Here is a 15,184-nt window from a genome sequence, read left to right as displayed (position 1 = left end):
CCAAAAAAAAAAAAAAAAGAATCAAAGACCCTGGAGAGGTAGTGAAAAGTGTACTAAGCATAGAAGGAAGCTGGGATAGGGGCACATACTTGTAATTCCAGATACTTAGAGATGGATACTGGGAAGATCACTTTTAAAGGCCAGCCATGGAAAAAAGTTAGCCAGATCTCCATCTCAACAAATAAGCAGACCAGGGCTGGGAAGGTGGCTCAGTGGTAGAGTGCTTGCCTCGCATGTATGAGGCCCTGGGTTAAGCAGAAAAAGTTGGAAGTGGGGCTGAGGCTCAAGTGGTAGCGTGCTAGCCTTGAGCTGAAGTGCTGAGGGACAGTGCCCAGGCCCAGAGTTCAGGCCCCATGACCTACAAAAAAAGAAAAAAAAGAACAACCCAAAACAACAAATAACTATAGCAACGTGTTACTCATCTGGAATCCAGAAATGCAAGAAATGCAAGAGGTAACTAAGGCCTACCCTCAGGGGGAAAAAAAAGAGCAATCCAATCTGAAAACTGAAAGGAAGAGCAAGACTGCTGGTATTCACACCTGTAATACTAGCTACTCAGGAGAGATATCTAAGGATCATGGTTTGAAGCCATACTGTGAGACCAAAAGTGGTTAATTGGACTAATTAACAAAAAGCCAAAATGAAGGGGTAGAGTGCTAGCCCTGAGCAAAAATGTTCAGGGGGACTGGGAATGTGGCTTAGTGGTAGAGTGCTTGCCTACCATGAAGCCCTGGGTTTGAAAAAGCCAGGTGCTGGTGGCTCATGCCCGTAATCCTAGGTACTCAGGAGGCTGAGTTCTGAGGAACTCCGTTCAAAGACAGCCTTGGCAGGAAAGTCCAAGAGACTCCTATCTCCAATAAACCACCAGAAAACTGGTAAGGCACTGTGACTCAAGTGGTAAAGCGCTTGCCTTGAGCTGATGAGCTCAGGGACAGCACCCAGACCCTGAGTTCAAGCCCCACAACCAACAAAAAAAAAAAGCTCAGAGATGGGCTGGGATTGTGGCTTAGTGGTTGAGTGCTTCCCTGGGTTCGATTCCTCAGTACCACATAAACAGAAAAAAACAGAAGTTACACTGTGGTTCAAGTGGTAGAGCGCTATAACCTTGCACAAAAGAAGCTCAGGGACAGTGCCCTGAATTCAAGCCCCATGACCAACAACAACAACAACAAAAAGATATGGAAAAATTCCAGATGCTCTACAATAGATGAGTGGATCAAAAAGATGTGGTGCCTATATACAATGGAGTTAGAAAGAATAAAATAATGTCATTTGTAGGGAAATGGATGAAACTAGAACAAATTATGTTAAGTGAGATAAGCCAAGATCAGAGATAGTGCATGTTCTCTCTGATATGCAAAGTTAGATCTAAAACACACCGGGATAAGACAAATTATACAGGATTCAATGAGACCAAAAGAGGAAAAAAATCACAAAGGCTCAATGCCTAAATGTCTCTTCATATTTATATAAAATAATATACAGGACTGGGAAGGTGGCTCAGTGGTAGAGTGCCTGCCTTGCATGCATGAGGCCCTGGGTTCGATTCTTCAGCACCACATAAGCAGAAAAAGCTGGAAGTGGCGCTGTGGCTCAAGTGGTAGAGTGCTAACCTTGAGCTGAAGAGCTGAGGGACAGTGCCCAGGCCCAGAGTTCAGGCCCACAACCGACAAAAAAAGAAAAAAAAAGAAAAATAATATACATACTGAAATGAACTCCAAGATATGGAAATGCCTTTTTTTTCCTGGTTGTGGAGCTTGAATTTTGGGCCTGGGCACTGTCCCTCAGCTCTTCAAGGCTAGCACTCTACCACTTGAGCCACAGTGCCATTTCTGGTTTTCTGGTTAATTAGAGATAAGTCTCATGGACTTTTCTGCCCGGGCTGGCTTTGAACCATGATCTTCAATCTCAGCCTCCTCAGTAGCTAGGATTACAGGCATGAGCCACCAGTGCCCGGCAAGACTTTTTTTTAAGTTTGTGATGATTGTGTCTTCTTTACCTTAAATATTGTATATTCACGTGTCTATCTTCAAGAGGGTTGGGGAGGGAGGAGGGCACAGAGCTCGAGGGAAAAAGGGTTAAAAAGTGTAGCAGTGGAGCTCATTGAACATTGATAAAAGTGCACTCATAAATGGAGGTGGGAGGGAGGGACTGGGAGAGAATGACGGAACAGATGACATTGTAAGAAAGAAAATGTATGCATTACCTGACTCATGTAAATGTAACCCATCTGTACATTACCTCTATAATAACAATGAATTAAAACATACAAGTCAACCTAAGAGAAGTCAGCTAGCTAGGGACTGTCTAAATATGACCGGAAGTCCTGGCATGATGTCAGATACCTGTAATTCCCGCACCTGGGTGGCTGAAGTAGGAACTCTAGTTCTAGACTAGCATAGGCTATGTAGGGAAAAATATAAATAATTTTATTAATTAAAATTAAAGAGGGCTGGGAAAGTGGCTCAGTGGTAAAGCTCTTGCCTTGCATGCATGAGGCCCTGGGTTCGATTCCTCAGCAACATATAAGCAGAAAAAAAAAGCCGGAAGTGGCGCTATGGCTCAAGTGGTAGCGCACTAGCCTTGAGCTGAAGAGCTGAGGGACAGCACCCAGGCCCAGAGTTCAGGCCCCACGACCGGACCCAAAAAAAAAAAAAGAGCTAGATAGCTAGCCTTAAGCAACTGGAGCTAAGGAACAGTGCCCAAGCCCAGAGTTCAAACCCCACAACTGGCAAAAAAAAAAAAAGGAGCTGGGAAGGTGGCTCAGTGGTAGAGTGCTTGCCTTGCATGCCTGAAGCCTTGGGTTCGATCCCTCAGCACCACATAAGCAAAGAGAAAAAAGCCGGAATTGGTGCTCTGGCTCAAGTGGTAGAGCGCTAGCCTTGAGCTGAAGAACTGAGGGACAGCGCCCAGGCCCAGAGTTCAGGCCCCATGACTGGACTCCAAAAAAAAAAGAAAAAAGAAAAGATGAGAAAGGAAGTAAAGAGGTATCAAGATGGAGGAAAAGGTATGTTTCTAATTCAGTAAGACAATGGGTACCCTTTCTTTCAAATTTCTAGTATCATGCAGACACACAAATGACACAAAACAAAACAACACTCCAATACATTTTTCTTTTTTTTCCTTTTTACTTACATTAAATACATCGGTAAATCAGCAGTCGCATTCTGTTACCACGATTGTTATGTTGGAAGGAGAGAGGGAAAGAAAGGCAAATGCTTTCTCAGAAGCAAAAAAGAGAGATACCCCTTCCCCTTTAAAAAAAAAAAAACTGATTAGAAGAAAAAAAAATGAAGAGCTGGGAAATAAAAAACTAAAATCCCCAACCCCAACAGTGCTCAAAGGAGGGCAGAAGAGCCGGTAGGAGTAGAGGAAAGGCAGCAGATAGGCCTGGAAGCTAAGGCCAATACTGTTCCTAAGAGGGTGAGGAATGGGGAATCCTGGGAAAGCATTTCCCCAGCCCCAAGGCAATGAAATATCTTCACTCCTGCTCCATGAGGAAAGCTGCATGGAGAATTTCATTTCTTAAGAGACTTACAGAGCCATCCTAGTTCTTCCACTTGTAAAAAGGATGCACTGAGTGCTTTGAAGAACTAATGGGTTCTGTGGAAGAAAGGGGAAATATATGTGTAGTTCAGGGCCATGGGAACTAAGGCTGCCCCTGGAAAAGGAAGGAACTGAGGCCTAAGTGGAAGAACCAAAGCTGGGTCTTTCAGCATCTCAACTTCATGCATTTCTCAGCTGCTCTGGGACAGCGGCCATTTCCAAGCCATAAGGGCAGAAAGATTCCAATCCTGGGTTACTGTGGCTTTTCCTGTCTTTTGTCCCCAAAGTTTAAAAAAAAATAAACAAACTGGGCTAGAACAAGAGGTAACTTAAAAGAGTTCTTTCTCACTTTGATAGCTTCCCACAGACATCCTAAAACACCTGATGAAGGATGTGAAGAGAGGCTAGAGACTTAGAAAGAACCAAAGTCCTTTGATGATGTGGGACAGTTGTAAGGAACCTTCAGTGCTAGTCACTTCCTGTCCACAGAAATAGGTGGTATTCTATGAGGGAGGCCTCAGTAGGCCTTTGTGGTATTAGCCCCTAGTGGTACATAAAGTAAACCACGGGTTGCATGGGAGGATAGGTATGGGAGGATTAGAATGGAGGAGATAACATAAGAAGAAAATGGGCCTGATGGGAGGTAGGAAATACACTATACAGTGAGAATAAAGATTTTACCTATTTACAGGGAAGTAGAAAAGACATGGTCATGGATAGTAAATTGAGTGTGAAACCCTGGAAAAGGATAGAAAGCTTCTCCCTTTTGTCTGACTTCTCGGCCTGGGCTATCCTGAGGCCACTCTCCAGTTGCTTAGTTAATTCTCCAGTAAAGGCAACCTATATCCAACAGCTAGGCTGGCAAGAGCAGAGGTTACAAATCAGAGTAGGAGGAAGCTAGCAGTGGATACTGGGCTTGGGTAGCTGCCACTAGTCCTGCTCTCTGCAGCCTCTCCCCAAACCTCATGTATCTCAGATTCCACTGAATTAAAAAGGCTGGAGGACAGGCAAAATCAGTCAAAAACCCTGTAAAACAAGTATCCTGACTGAATCACCATCAGTTAAAGTGCAAACTGCAGGGGGATATGGTATATGGAGGTGAGGCCATCTTAAGGCCAGGGGTGGAGGGGAAATGCATATGTATAACTCAGAGGATGGGCATCAGAAACTGGTTCCCCCCTCCAATTAGATCACAGCAGAGCCAAAGGTGCAGGCAACCAGTGAAGATTCTTTGGAGGACTCTGGGATCTGATCCCCAATCTATGAGGCTGGGTAAGGGAAAACTGGGCCTTGGAAGAGTTCCAGAACCATAGCTCCCTTTCCATCCAGTTAGCTAACAATATATGACTCCCATGTGGCCTGAGAGTTTGCCGCCCCATTCTCACCTCTAACTAGGAACACCCCTCCACAAGGCCAACTCATGGATTCTGCAGTGTTTTCAACTATGAGAAATGCCAACTCAATAAAAACAAAAGGAAATATTTTCGTACTTCCTCCTGCTCTGGGCCTTCCTCTCCCTCCAGGGCATATAAATGTTAACTGACCTAGAAATCTCCCTTCTTAGTTCCTGGGTTCACCACCTTCTCCATCCTGGGAAGAGAAGAGGATCAAGAACAGGGATTGATCAAAAGTGGAAGGGAGGGGAGGGGCAGGAGACAAGAAGCATGTTCTGAAAAAATGGGAAAGAAAATAGAGGAGGAGGAAAAAGTAGGTCACTGTCTTGCACCTATAATACAAAGTGGAGAAAGTTTGTTTTGGAAGGTAAGTCCTGGGGGGATTTGACCCCCAAGCCCCAGAGTACGGGGCAGGAGGCCAGTGGCAACAGCTGCCTGGTGTTGGTTGCTGAAGCGTTAAAAAGTGCCATGATGGAGCTGTCAGGAGGCAGCCCTTGGGAGCCAGGGCTCAGTGTGCTGTTACCGTAGGGGCTGTGTGCTGAGGGGTGGGGATGGAGGTGATTTCTTAGCTGTCGTGCTAGCTCCATATTTGTTTGCTGCTAGCCACCCCCTCAGTTGCTACAACACTGGCTCTTGTTCTGCTGGGACTGCTCATGGAGATCCACACCCCGGCTTCGGCCTGCTGCACCCCCCAGATTCTGGGGTTCACTCTTTGGCAACTTCTTAGCTAAAGATAAAAAGAAGGAAACAGTAAGAAAGATTTTTACAGCTGGGCGCACACCTATAATCCTAGCTACTCAGGAGGCTGAGATCTGAGGATCATGGTTCCAAGCCAGCCTGGGCAGGAAAGTCTGTGAAGACTATAAACCACTCATAAAACCAGAAGTGGCTCTGTGGCTCAAATGGTAGAGCGCTCGCCTTGAGCTGAAGAGCTGAGGGACAGCGCCCAGGCCCAGAGTTCCTACAATCCACATTAAAAAAAAAAAAAAAAGATTTTTCTCATTTACACACATACACAAATAGATAAAGCAAGAGATTACAAGAATGTTCAGAAGAGGGAGAATTCACTGTGCAAACTATATAGAACACAAGGAGGCTAAAACTGCAGTAAAAGGATAGAGGTCACAATAGATAGCTAAGGTATTTCCACACCTCTTTTTTTTTTTTTTTAATAGGGCTTGAACTCAGGACCTGGGTGCTGTCCCAGAGCTTTTGTGTTCAAGGCTAGTGCCCTACCACTTGAGCCATAGCTCCTCTTTTGGCTTTTTGGTGATTAACTGGAGGTAAGATTCTAGGGACTTTCCTTTCCCAGGCTGGCTTCAGTGATTCTCAGAGCTCAGCTTCCTGAGAATAACTGTGATTACAGGTGTACAGTGCTCAGAATAAAAATGTAAAGCCTTGCACCTGCAAGGCAAGTACTCTGTCACTGACCTGCACCCCCAGCCTGATACTTCAAGTTATTACAAGAGCAGACACTCCTACGTATCCTTGATTTGGTCAGTGATGACTTTACTTATAGACAAGGGACAGATAGGATAACCTTAGGATGTTCTGACCTTACCTATTGCCAGGAAGAGATCATTCACGTTCATAGCTGTCTTGGCTGAAGTCTCCATAAACAATAAGCTGTTGTCATCAGCATATGCCTGAGCCTCCTGCATGGAATGGGAGAAATACTTGCTTTTTCAGTCTCATAAAGTTCCAAGGCTAGACAAGATACTAGATTTCCTCCCCTTAATTAATGGCCCTCCTGCCATATGACACTGGACTCATAATTTAGTAATGATCCCTCAGGATAAACCCATGTTCACTGAGTTCAACAAACAGATGTCAGAAATAATCTTAGTTAGGAGAAGTTAAGTGAGCTTTTTGGTTCTAACACTTGAGTAGATCTGTTACCTCAAATTTAGCTGTTCCCTCCATATTTTCACACTGGAAGTACCACAGTTGATACTTTCCTACCACTCTGCTCTAGGATTTTCTTTTGATTCCTCTAAAATCTGGGTGTCACTAGGGTCACAGTGTTGCTATATTTAATGTGGTGTAGAACTGGAGAATGAGACAATCAATGTCCTCAGTTTTTTGGAGACGGCTGGTTTGGAAAAGTCCCACATACAGAGGGAGTGTATTAAGAGACTTCATGGAGCAGCTTACCTCATACTCCACCATGCGCTTATTGGCCAGGTCAGCCTTGTTTCCCGCCAGGGCAATAACAATGCTAGGACTGGCCTGCCGCTGTAGTTCCTTCACCCAGGTCTTTGCTCGGGCAAACGTTTCCTAAGAAAATATTAGGAAGAGAGTGAGTAGATGGAAAGATAGACCAGCCACAACAAACTCTATGAAAGCTAATCACTAAAACCACAGGTCTTATAATTCATTACCACATCTTAGCCTTGGTACTCTTATTTTGTTATTTCAAGAACTTGTTTCCTCTCCCCCATCCCATTTAATTCCTATAAATAAAAGCAAGGACAGCCAGGCACTGGTGGCTCAGGCCTGTAATCCTAGCTACTCAGGAGTCTGAGATCTGAGGATTGTGGTTTAAAGCCAGCCCAGGCAGGAAAGACCGTGAGACTCTTATCTCCAATAAACCACCAGAAAACCAGAAGTGGTGCTGCGGCTTAAGTGGTAGAGTGCTTGCTTTGAGCTGAAGAGCTCAGGAACAGTGCCCAGGCCCAGAGTTCAAGCCCCACAACTGACCCCTCCCCCCAAAAAAAAAGCAAGGATAGTCTTTTCAGCTCACTTACCTGATTAGTAATATCATAAACCACAATTGCAGCTTGGGCACCCCTGTAGTACATAGGGGCTAAGCTGTGGTATCGCTCCTGCCCAGCTGTATCCCAGATCTCAAACTTGACTGTTGTATCATCTAGACAAACGGACTGGGTGAGGAAGGCCGCTATGGATAATAGAGGGGAAGAAGTTGTAAGTAGAATGAAGAATGAGAACATACCACCCCTTTCAGAGGATCTCCATTCTCTAAGATAAATTACTATCCAGGATGCTCAGCCACAGGTTTACTGTTCTCCTGTGAACAAGATTAAGATTGTCTTTGGCCAAGACATTCCTATCAAGAACTTCTCTAAAGAATGGTCACTTAAACTGTAAGGGAGAAGGTGCACGATTGACTCTGACACCAGTCATCCTTTTAACTAAACTAGTGGGGGACAACAAATAATGACAGAGACAATAACTTCATAAGATTTTTTCCCCCCAGTCATGGGACTTGAACTCTGAGCCTGGGCGCTGTCCCTCAGCTCTTTGGCTAAAGGCTAGCACTCTACCTCTTCAGCCACAGCCCCACTTCTGGTTTTCTGATGATTTATTGGAGATAAAGAGTCTCATAGACTTTCCTGCCTGGGCCGGCTTTGAACCGTGATCCTCAGATCTCAGCTCCTTGAGTAGCTAGGATTACAGGCGTGAGCCACCTTCCCAGCCCTTCATAGGATTTTTATAACAAGATTTAAAAAGACTAATTAGAAAAACTTAAAGCTTGATGGCAGGTCATAGTCATCAATACCTGGCTAAATTTTTTGTTGTTGTTGTTGGTTGTGGGGCTTGAACACTGGGCTTGGATGCTGTCCCTCAGCTCTTCAGCTCAAGGTGAGCGCTCTACCACTTGAGCTACAGCACCACTTCTGGTTTTCTTGTGGTTTATTGGAGATAGGAGTTTCACGGTCTCTCCTGCCTGGGCTGGCTTTGAACAATGATCCTCATATCTCAGTCTCCTGAGTAGCTAGGATTACAGGCCACCAGCATCCGGCTTGGCTAAACTTTTGTATATATGTGCTGGGCTTGAACTCAGGGTATTATACTCACTTGCCTTTTTCACTCATGGCTGACACTCTACTACTTGAAACATACCTCTAGCCCTGTTTTTTGCTAGTTACTTGGAAAGATAGTCTTGTGATTGGTTTCACACCTCAGTCCCCTAGGTTTTGGCCTCCTGAGTAAGCTAGGATTACAGGCATGAGCCATCAGGGCCTGACTTTCGCCATTATTTTTTTCTATCACCACCTGCTACAGGACATTCCACTTTCAAGATGACTGGTAAAAGGGGGAAGGAGCAAAATGGACATTCTCATAAAAGATCCTTTATTGAGTTAGCTATTTGAGGCTAGTTACAGGGAGAGGGTAGCAAAAATAGAAAAGGCAGGTGCCTTTTATATTTGATATTGATTCCAGACTTTTTTTTTTTTACTAGCTATGTGTAGCAAAATCCATCTAAGGAGTTTCTCCAGACATATGCCTATGCTACTGCCACTAACCTCACCCTGCCGCAACATTAACCAGCAGATCTCGAGTATAGCCCAAGTATACACTGGTTAAGAAGGCTCCCAGGGCAATTCTATTTATTTATTTATTTAGACTAGTACCATGGCTGAACTCAGAGCTCTATGACTTCCCACATCTTTTCTTTCTTTTCCTGCTCAACTTTTTCCTTCACAGTGAATGCACCACCGCTTGTCATGCCTTCAGTCTAGCATTTTTGGTAGTTAATTGGAGATAGTCTTGTGAGCTTTTTTTTTCTGGGGCTGGCTTCGAACCTTGGTCTTCAGATCTCTGCTTCTTGGACAGCTATAACTGTAGGTGTGAGTCACTAGTACCTGACTCTCGGGCAACTCTTGGTATAATTTTTTTTTAAAACCATGAATCATTGTTGCAAATCAAGATTTCCTTATATAGCTCAGGATGGCCTGCAACCTGCTGCAATCTTCCTGTCTCAGACTCTTAAGTGCTGGTATTATAGGCATGAGCCACCAGATCCAGATCCAAACCAACTTTTATCTGCTCAAGATGTCACTCAGCTGAACCTGTCACTAAGATGACAAGGAGTAGGATTAAGTGATTATTCCAGGTCTACAAAGTTTATTTTCTTTTTTTCTAGAAAGTAAAAAGATGAACACCTGATTTTTGGTGTTTATGGAAATTGTTTGTTTTTATAAAGGTATCTATTCCTGGGGTAATGAATAGTGTTAAGAAGGCCAGATCCATAATCAGGTCCTATTATCTCCCTCCTATGTACCTTACAAATTATTGGATCTCTTCTTTCTCTGAAGTACTTACCTCCAATGGTACTCTCCTGGTACTCATGGAACTGTCCTTTGACAAAACGTAATACCAGGCTAGACTTCCCCACTGCAGATTCCCCCAGCAGGACCAATTTAAATTGGCATATTTTGCTGGCCTGGGGCTGCCCATTGGGCCTGGCCGTACTTCTGCTAGTCATGGCCAGATTATTAGAGTGGGAAAGGGTAGAGGGAGGGGGATGCCACAAAGCGGCAAAGGGGGGAAGGGGGAGGGGAGGGGACTTCCAGGATTCAACAGTCCTGCAAGAAAAAAGTGGAAAAAAATTAGACACAGATCCATTGCAGGTACAATTGCTTTTTGGAGGAAGGGCAGAATCTCTTAATTTTCTTGGTCCTCTGAGGATTTTCCATCATTGAAAAGTTACAAATCTATGAAGTTCCCTGGCAGCTAACAATTAGCTTTAAGAGTGGGGGACAATGAATAAGAATTGCTTCTGAAATAAGAGTTAGCTCTATAACAAAGTCTGACTGACAAGGAGCTGAAATGGAGACTGAAAACAGAGCTTTAATCCCAACTAACTCCTTATAAAGTCTTCAAAGGTTTGTTTGTTAGTTTCTGAGTGACAACAAATTGGTCAGCCTTCAGTTAGTCTGGATTTACCCCCAAGTACCCTAGATATTCAGTGTTTCCTTGGTATCTCGATGCCATGACTTTTATTTAGTTCTCAAAATGAGAGATTTTTCTAGGGAGATTTTTCTAGGGGTGAGGACATATCCTCTCCTAAGGATTTGAGGTAGCATCTGGTTCTATATTCATCTATCTTGACATTTCCAAAGATCTTATCAGAGTCCTATTCTTTCTCATTTCTGGTTATAGGTGAGGAAAGAAACAACCCACAACTGGGCACCGGTGGCTCACACCTGTAATCCTAGCTACTCAGGAAGCTGAGATCTGAGCATCCATGTTCAAAGCCAGCCCGGGCTGGAAAGTCCATGAGACTCTGATCTCCAGAAAACTGGAAGTGGCACTGTGGCTCAAGTGGTAGAGCGCTTGCCTTAAGCTGAAGAGCTGAGGGACAGCGCCCATGCTGTTCAAGCCCCATGACCACCACCACCACCACCACCACCAACAACAACAACAAAAGAAACACAACCCACAGATCTATCACATTTGGTATCAATTTTTCACTTCCCCAAGTCTTGAGAGTCTATCAAATCTAGGTCTGAAAGCTTGACCTACTCTCAGCTTGCAGCTGTCTTGCTGATGCCTAGAGATTAAGATTACCCTCCATACCAAAGAGGCCTAACAGCTATAGCCCTCCAAACTAGAGGTAGAGGAAGGCTGATCTCTAAACACAAGCAATCAAGACTTAATTAAAGAATAAGTGAATCAATTCCTCTTCCCTCTACAAAGGTTAAGAAAGCTGTTGGAAGAGGGAAGCTATCAGACAAAAAGTGGCTCTCAGATTCTAGTCAAACAAACCTAAATATCTTCCATCATCGTTACTACCGAGAAAGAGGGAGTTAATGAGGGAACAATAAACAAAAATATCTCTCTAAAATGATGCTTTGTTTGAGTTATTCCTTTTCCTTCTCCAAGGCTGATATCCTAGTGACTCCAAAGACATCATACTCTTTTTTTGCGGAGGGGGGGGAGGGAGTGGAGGGGGTCTGGTCATGGGCCTGAACTCTGGACCTGGGCGCTGTCCTTCAGCTCTTCAGCTCAAGGCTAGCGCTCTACCACTTGAGCCACAGTGCCACTTCCCGCTTTTTTTTCTGCTTATGTGGTGCCGAGGAATCGAACCCAGGGCTTCATGCATGCAAGGCAAGCGCTCTATCACCGAGCCACCTTCCCAGCCCCAGACATCATACTCTTATGTGGGGAACCACTCTTTGTCACTACAGCAAGGGTTTTGGTGCCAAATTAAATATCTCAGCAATGCTACTTTCTAGATAGTAAAAATGAAAATCGCACAGGATGCAATGCAGAGGAACAAAACTCCCAGAGGAGGAGCTGGGAAGGTGGTTCAGTGGTAGAGTGCTTGCCTTGCATGCATGAAGCCCTCGGTTCGATTCCTCAGCACCACATAAGCAGAAAAAGTCTGAAGTGGTGCTCTGTCTCAGTTGGTACAGTGCTAGCCTTGAGCTGAAGAGCTGAGAGACAGTGCCTAGGCCCCACAACTGACAAAAACAAAAAACAAGAAACAAACAAAAAAACCCAACACCTCAAGGTCCTAAAGTTGACTAGATAAATTGAAAGGACTGTAACAACATAATGTGATCCTACAGGGTAGTTTGCAGTCAGCTATGTCAGTGAGTTCTAATAATCCAGACACATATGTACCATTTTGTGATTAAGTTTTTACTGGTCTCTAATGAAATAATCAAAATAAAGACAATATAGATTTTTCACAAAGCCAATTTTACTCAATTTAAGGGTGTCTCCCCCCCTTTTCCTTTTTTTTGGGGGGGTCTGGTCATGGGGCCTGAACTCTGGGCCTGGGCGCTGTCCCTCAGCTCTTCAGCTCAAGGCTAGCGCTCTACCACTTGAGCCACAGCACCACTTCTGGCTTTTTTTCTTTTTGCTTATGTGGTGCTGAGGAATCAAACCCAGGGCCTCATACATGCAAGGCAAGCGCTCTACCACTGAGCCACCTTCCCAGCCCAAAGTTTCTAACTTCTTTCTTTGTGTCAGTTTTCTCAAGTTGAACAAAATATATTGATGGAGCTGGGCATTGGAGCCTCATACCTGTAATCCCAGCTACTCAGAATGCTAACCATCAAAAAGCTGAAAGTGGGGGTGTGGCTCAAGTGGTAGAGGGCCAGCCTTAAACAAACAAGCAGACAAACAAACAAAAAAGCTAAGCAAGAACTTGAGGCCCTGTGTTCAAGCATATATACAAACAAAATATGGCTTGATATTTCTGCATAAAGACATGGAAGTTAGGGGCTGGGAAGGTGGCTCAGTGGTAGAGCGCTTGTCTTGCACGCCTGAGGCCCTGGGTTCAATTCCTCAGCACCACATAAGCAAAAAGAAAAAAGCCAGAAGTAGAGCTGTGGTTCAAGTGGTAGAGCGCTAGCCTTGAGCTGAAGAGCTGAGGGACAGCGCCCAGGCCCAGAGTTCAGGCCCCACGACCAGACTAAAAAAAAAAAAAAAAAAGACATGGAAGTTTTATCATACGGTAGATTCCATCTGTTCACTCCACTTTTCTGAGTTGTCCTACAAGCAAGTTCATGTTTTTAATGTTGTCTGTCTTCTGTGCTGTTCCTGTAAGTTTGCTATTAAAATACATTAAACTATTAAAAAAAAAAAAAAGACATGGAAGAGCCGGGTACCGGTGGCTCACACCTGTAATTCTAGCTACTCAGGAGGCTGAGATCTGAGGATCACGGTTCAAAGCCAGGACGGGCAGCAAAGTCCGTGAGACTCTTTTTTTTTTTTTTTAATTATTTATTTTTTGGGTCTTCTCAGCCCCGTGAGACTCTTATCTCCAATAAACCACTCGAAAACCGGAAGTGGTGCTATGGCTCAAGAGGTAAGGTGCTGGCCTTTAGCTGAAAAGCTCAGGGATAGCACCCAAGCCCATATTTCAAGCCCCACGACAGACAAAAAAAAAGACATAGAAGAAGGTTGGGAATATGGCTTAGTGGTAGAGTACTTGCCTAATATGCATGAAGCCTGGGGTTCGATTCCTCAGTACCAAATAAACAGAAAAAGCCAGAAGTGGCGCTGTGACTCAAGTGGTACAGCGCTACCCTTGAGTCTAGAGAGGCTCAGGGACAGTGCCCAGGCCCTGAGTTCAAGCCCCAGGACTGACCAAAAAAAAGAAGAAAAAAAGGCATGGATGAATACACATGCTTCTGTTAAGAGCAGTCACTTTTTTCCCCCCTTTTGGTACTGAAGCTTGAATTCAGAGCCTTGTACTTGCTAGGAAGTTGCTCTAGTACTCATGTCAGACTCCCAAAGACCCTCTTTTTTCCTTTATATTTTAGATAGGGTTTTGCACTGTACCTTGGCCAGTCTTTCTATCTATGCCTCCTGAGTATCTGGGATTACATGCATGTACCACCACACCCAGCTTCAATCACCACCACACCCAGCCTAACAATGGTAACTACTGAGGAAAATAAAATTAAGGTGAGCAGTATGTGAAGGAATTCCAATTGTTTTCATTCTCCCCAATCCTTTCTTTTCAATTAAAGTATATAATTATACATAATTATGTAATATATACTATGCGTTTTACTTTTTTTTTTTTTAACCTTTTTAAGGTGTTGGAGATGGAACCTGGACTTGTGCATAAAGACAAAGACTCTACCACTAAACTACACTCACAGCCCTTGGGTTTTTCACTTTGCAGTTCAAGCTGGCCTTAACTCTTGAGTTACTCCTGCTTTTTTTTTTCTTTTCTTCTTTTTTGTGAGTCATGGGCCTGGGCGCTGTCCCTCAGCTCTTCAGCTCAAGGCTAGCACCCTACCACTTGAGCCACAGCGCCACTTACGGCTTTTTCTGCTTATGTGGTGCTGAGGAATCAGGGCCTCGTGCATGCAAGGCAAGCACTCTACCACTGACCCACCTTCCCAGCTCTGCATCTGCTTTCTGAGTGCTAAGATTACAACCATGAACTACCCACCTCCAAGCTAACTTTTTTTTTTTTTTTTTTGGTTGGTCCAGGAGCTTGAACTCCGGGCCTGGGCGCTGTCCCTCAGCCCTTCAGCTCAAGGCTAGTGCTCTACCACTTGAGCCATAGCGCTACTTCTGGTTTTCTGGTGGTTGATCGGAAATAACAGTCTCATGGACTTTCCTGTTGGGGCTAGCTTTGAATGGAGAGGCTCAGATCTCAGCCTCCTGAGTAGCTAAGATTACAGGCATAAGCCACTGCTGCCCAGCTTCAGCTAATTTTTTTGGCACTAAGAATTTGAACTCAGGACATTACACTTGTTAAGCAAGTATTCTATCACTTGATCTATGCCCCTAACTCTTTTTTCAAATAGGGTATTGAGTTTATTCCTAGCTGGACTGAACAATCCTATTTAAATATACTGTATAACTGCGATGAAATGCTTTCGCATCTAGATTTTTACTGGTCTAACTTTTTAGCCTGGCGCCAGTGGCTCATGCCTGTAATCCTAGCTACTCAGGAGGCTGAGATCTGAGGATCATGGTTCAAAGCCAGCCCGGGCAGGAAAGTCTGTGAGACTCTTATCTCCAAT

General features: G+C 44.3%; 1 protein-coding gene across 2 annotated transcripts in view; it reads right to left on the bottom strand.

Moving 5' to 3' along the window:
- Positions 1-3,099: 3,099 nt before the first annotated feature.
- Positions 3,100-15,184, bottom strand: part of Rab5b (RAB5B, member RAS oncogene family) — a 34,733-nt gene continuing 22,648 nt past the window's right edge. For both annotated transcript variants that reach the window (XM_013022019.1, XM_013022015.1), the window contains 5 exons: positions 10,008-10,270; positions 7,688-7,839; positions 7,095-7,217; positions 6,502-6,595; positions 3,100-5,667 (listed from right to left, as the gene is read on the bottom strand). In XM_013022019.1, the coding sequence (XP_012877473.1) occupies positions 5,552-5,667; positions 6,502-6,595; positions 7,095-7,217; positions 7,688-7,839; positions 10,008-10,170 (648 nt within the window). In that variant the 5' untranslated portion in view covers positions 10,171-10,270 and the 3' untranslated portion in view covers positions 3,100-5,551. The remainder of the gene's footprint in view (positions 5,668-6,501; positions 6,596-7,094; positions 7,218-7,687; positions 7,840-10,007; positions 10,271-15,184) is intronic.

This window comes from Dipodomys ordii, unplaced genomic scaffold, assembly GCF_000151885.1.
Source record: "Dipodomys ordii isolate 6190 unplaced genomic scaffold, Dord_2.0 Scaffold3, whole genome shotgun sequence".
In the NCBI taxonomy this organism is placed as follows: Eukaryota; Metazoa; Chordata; class Mammalia; order Rodentia; family Heteromyidae; genus Dipodomys; species Dipodomys ordii.
This window is presented reverse-complemented; position numbering and strand designations above follow the sequence as displayed.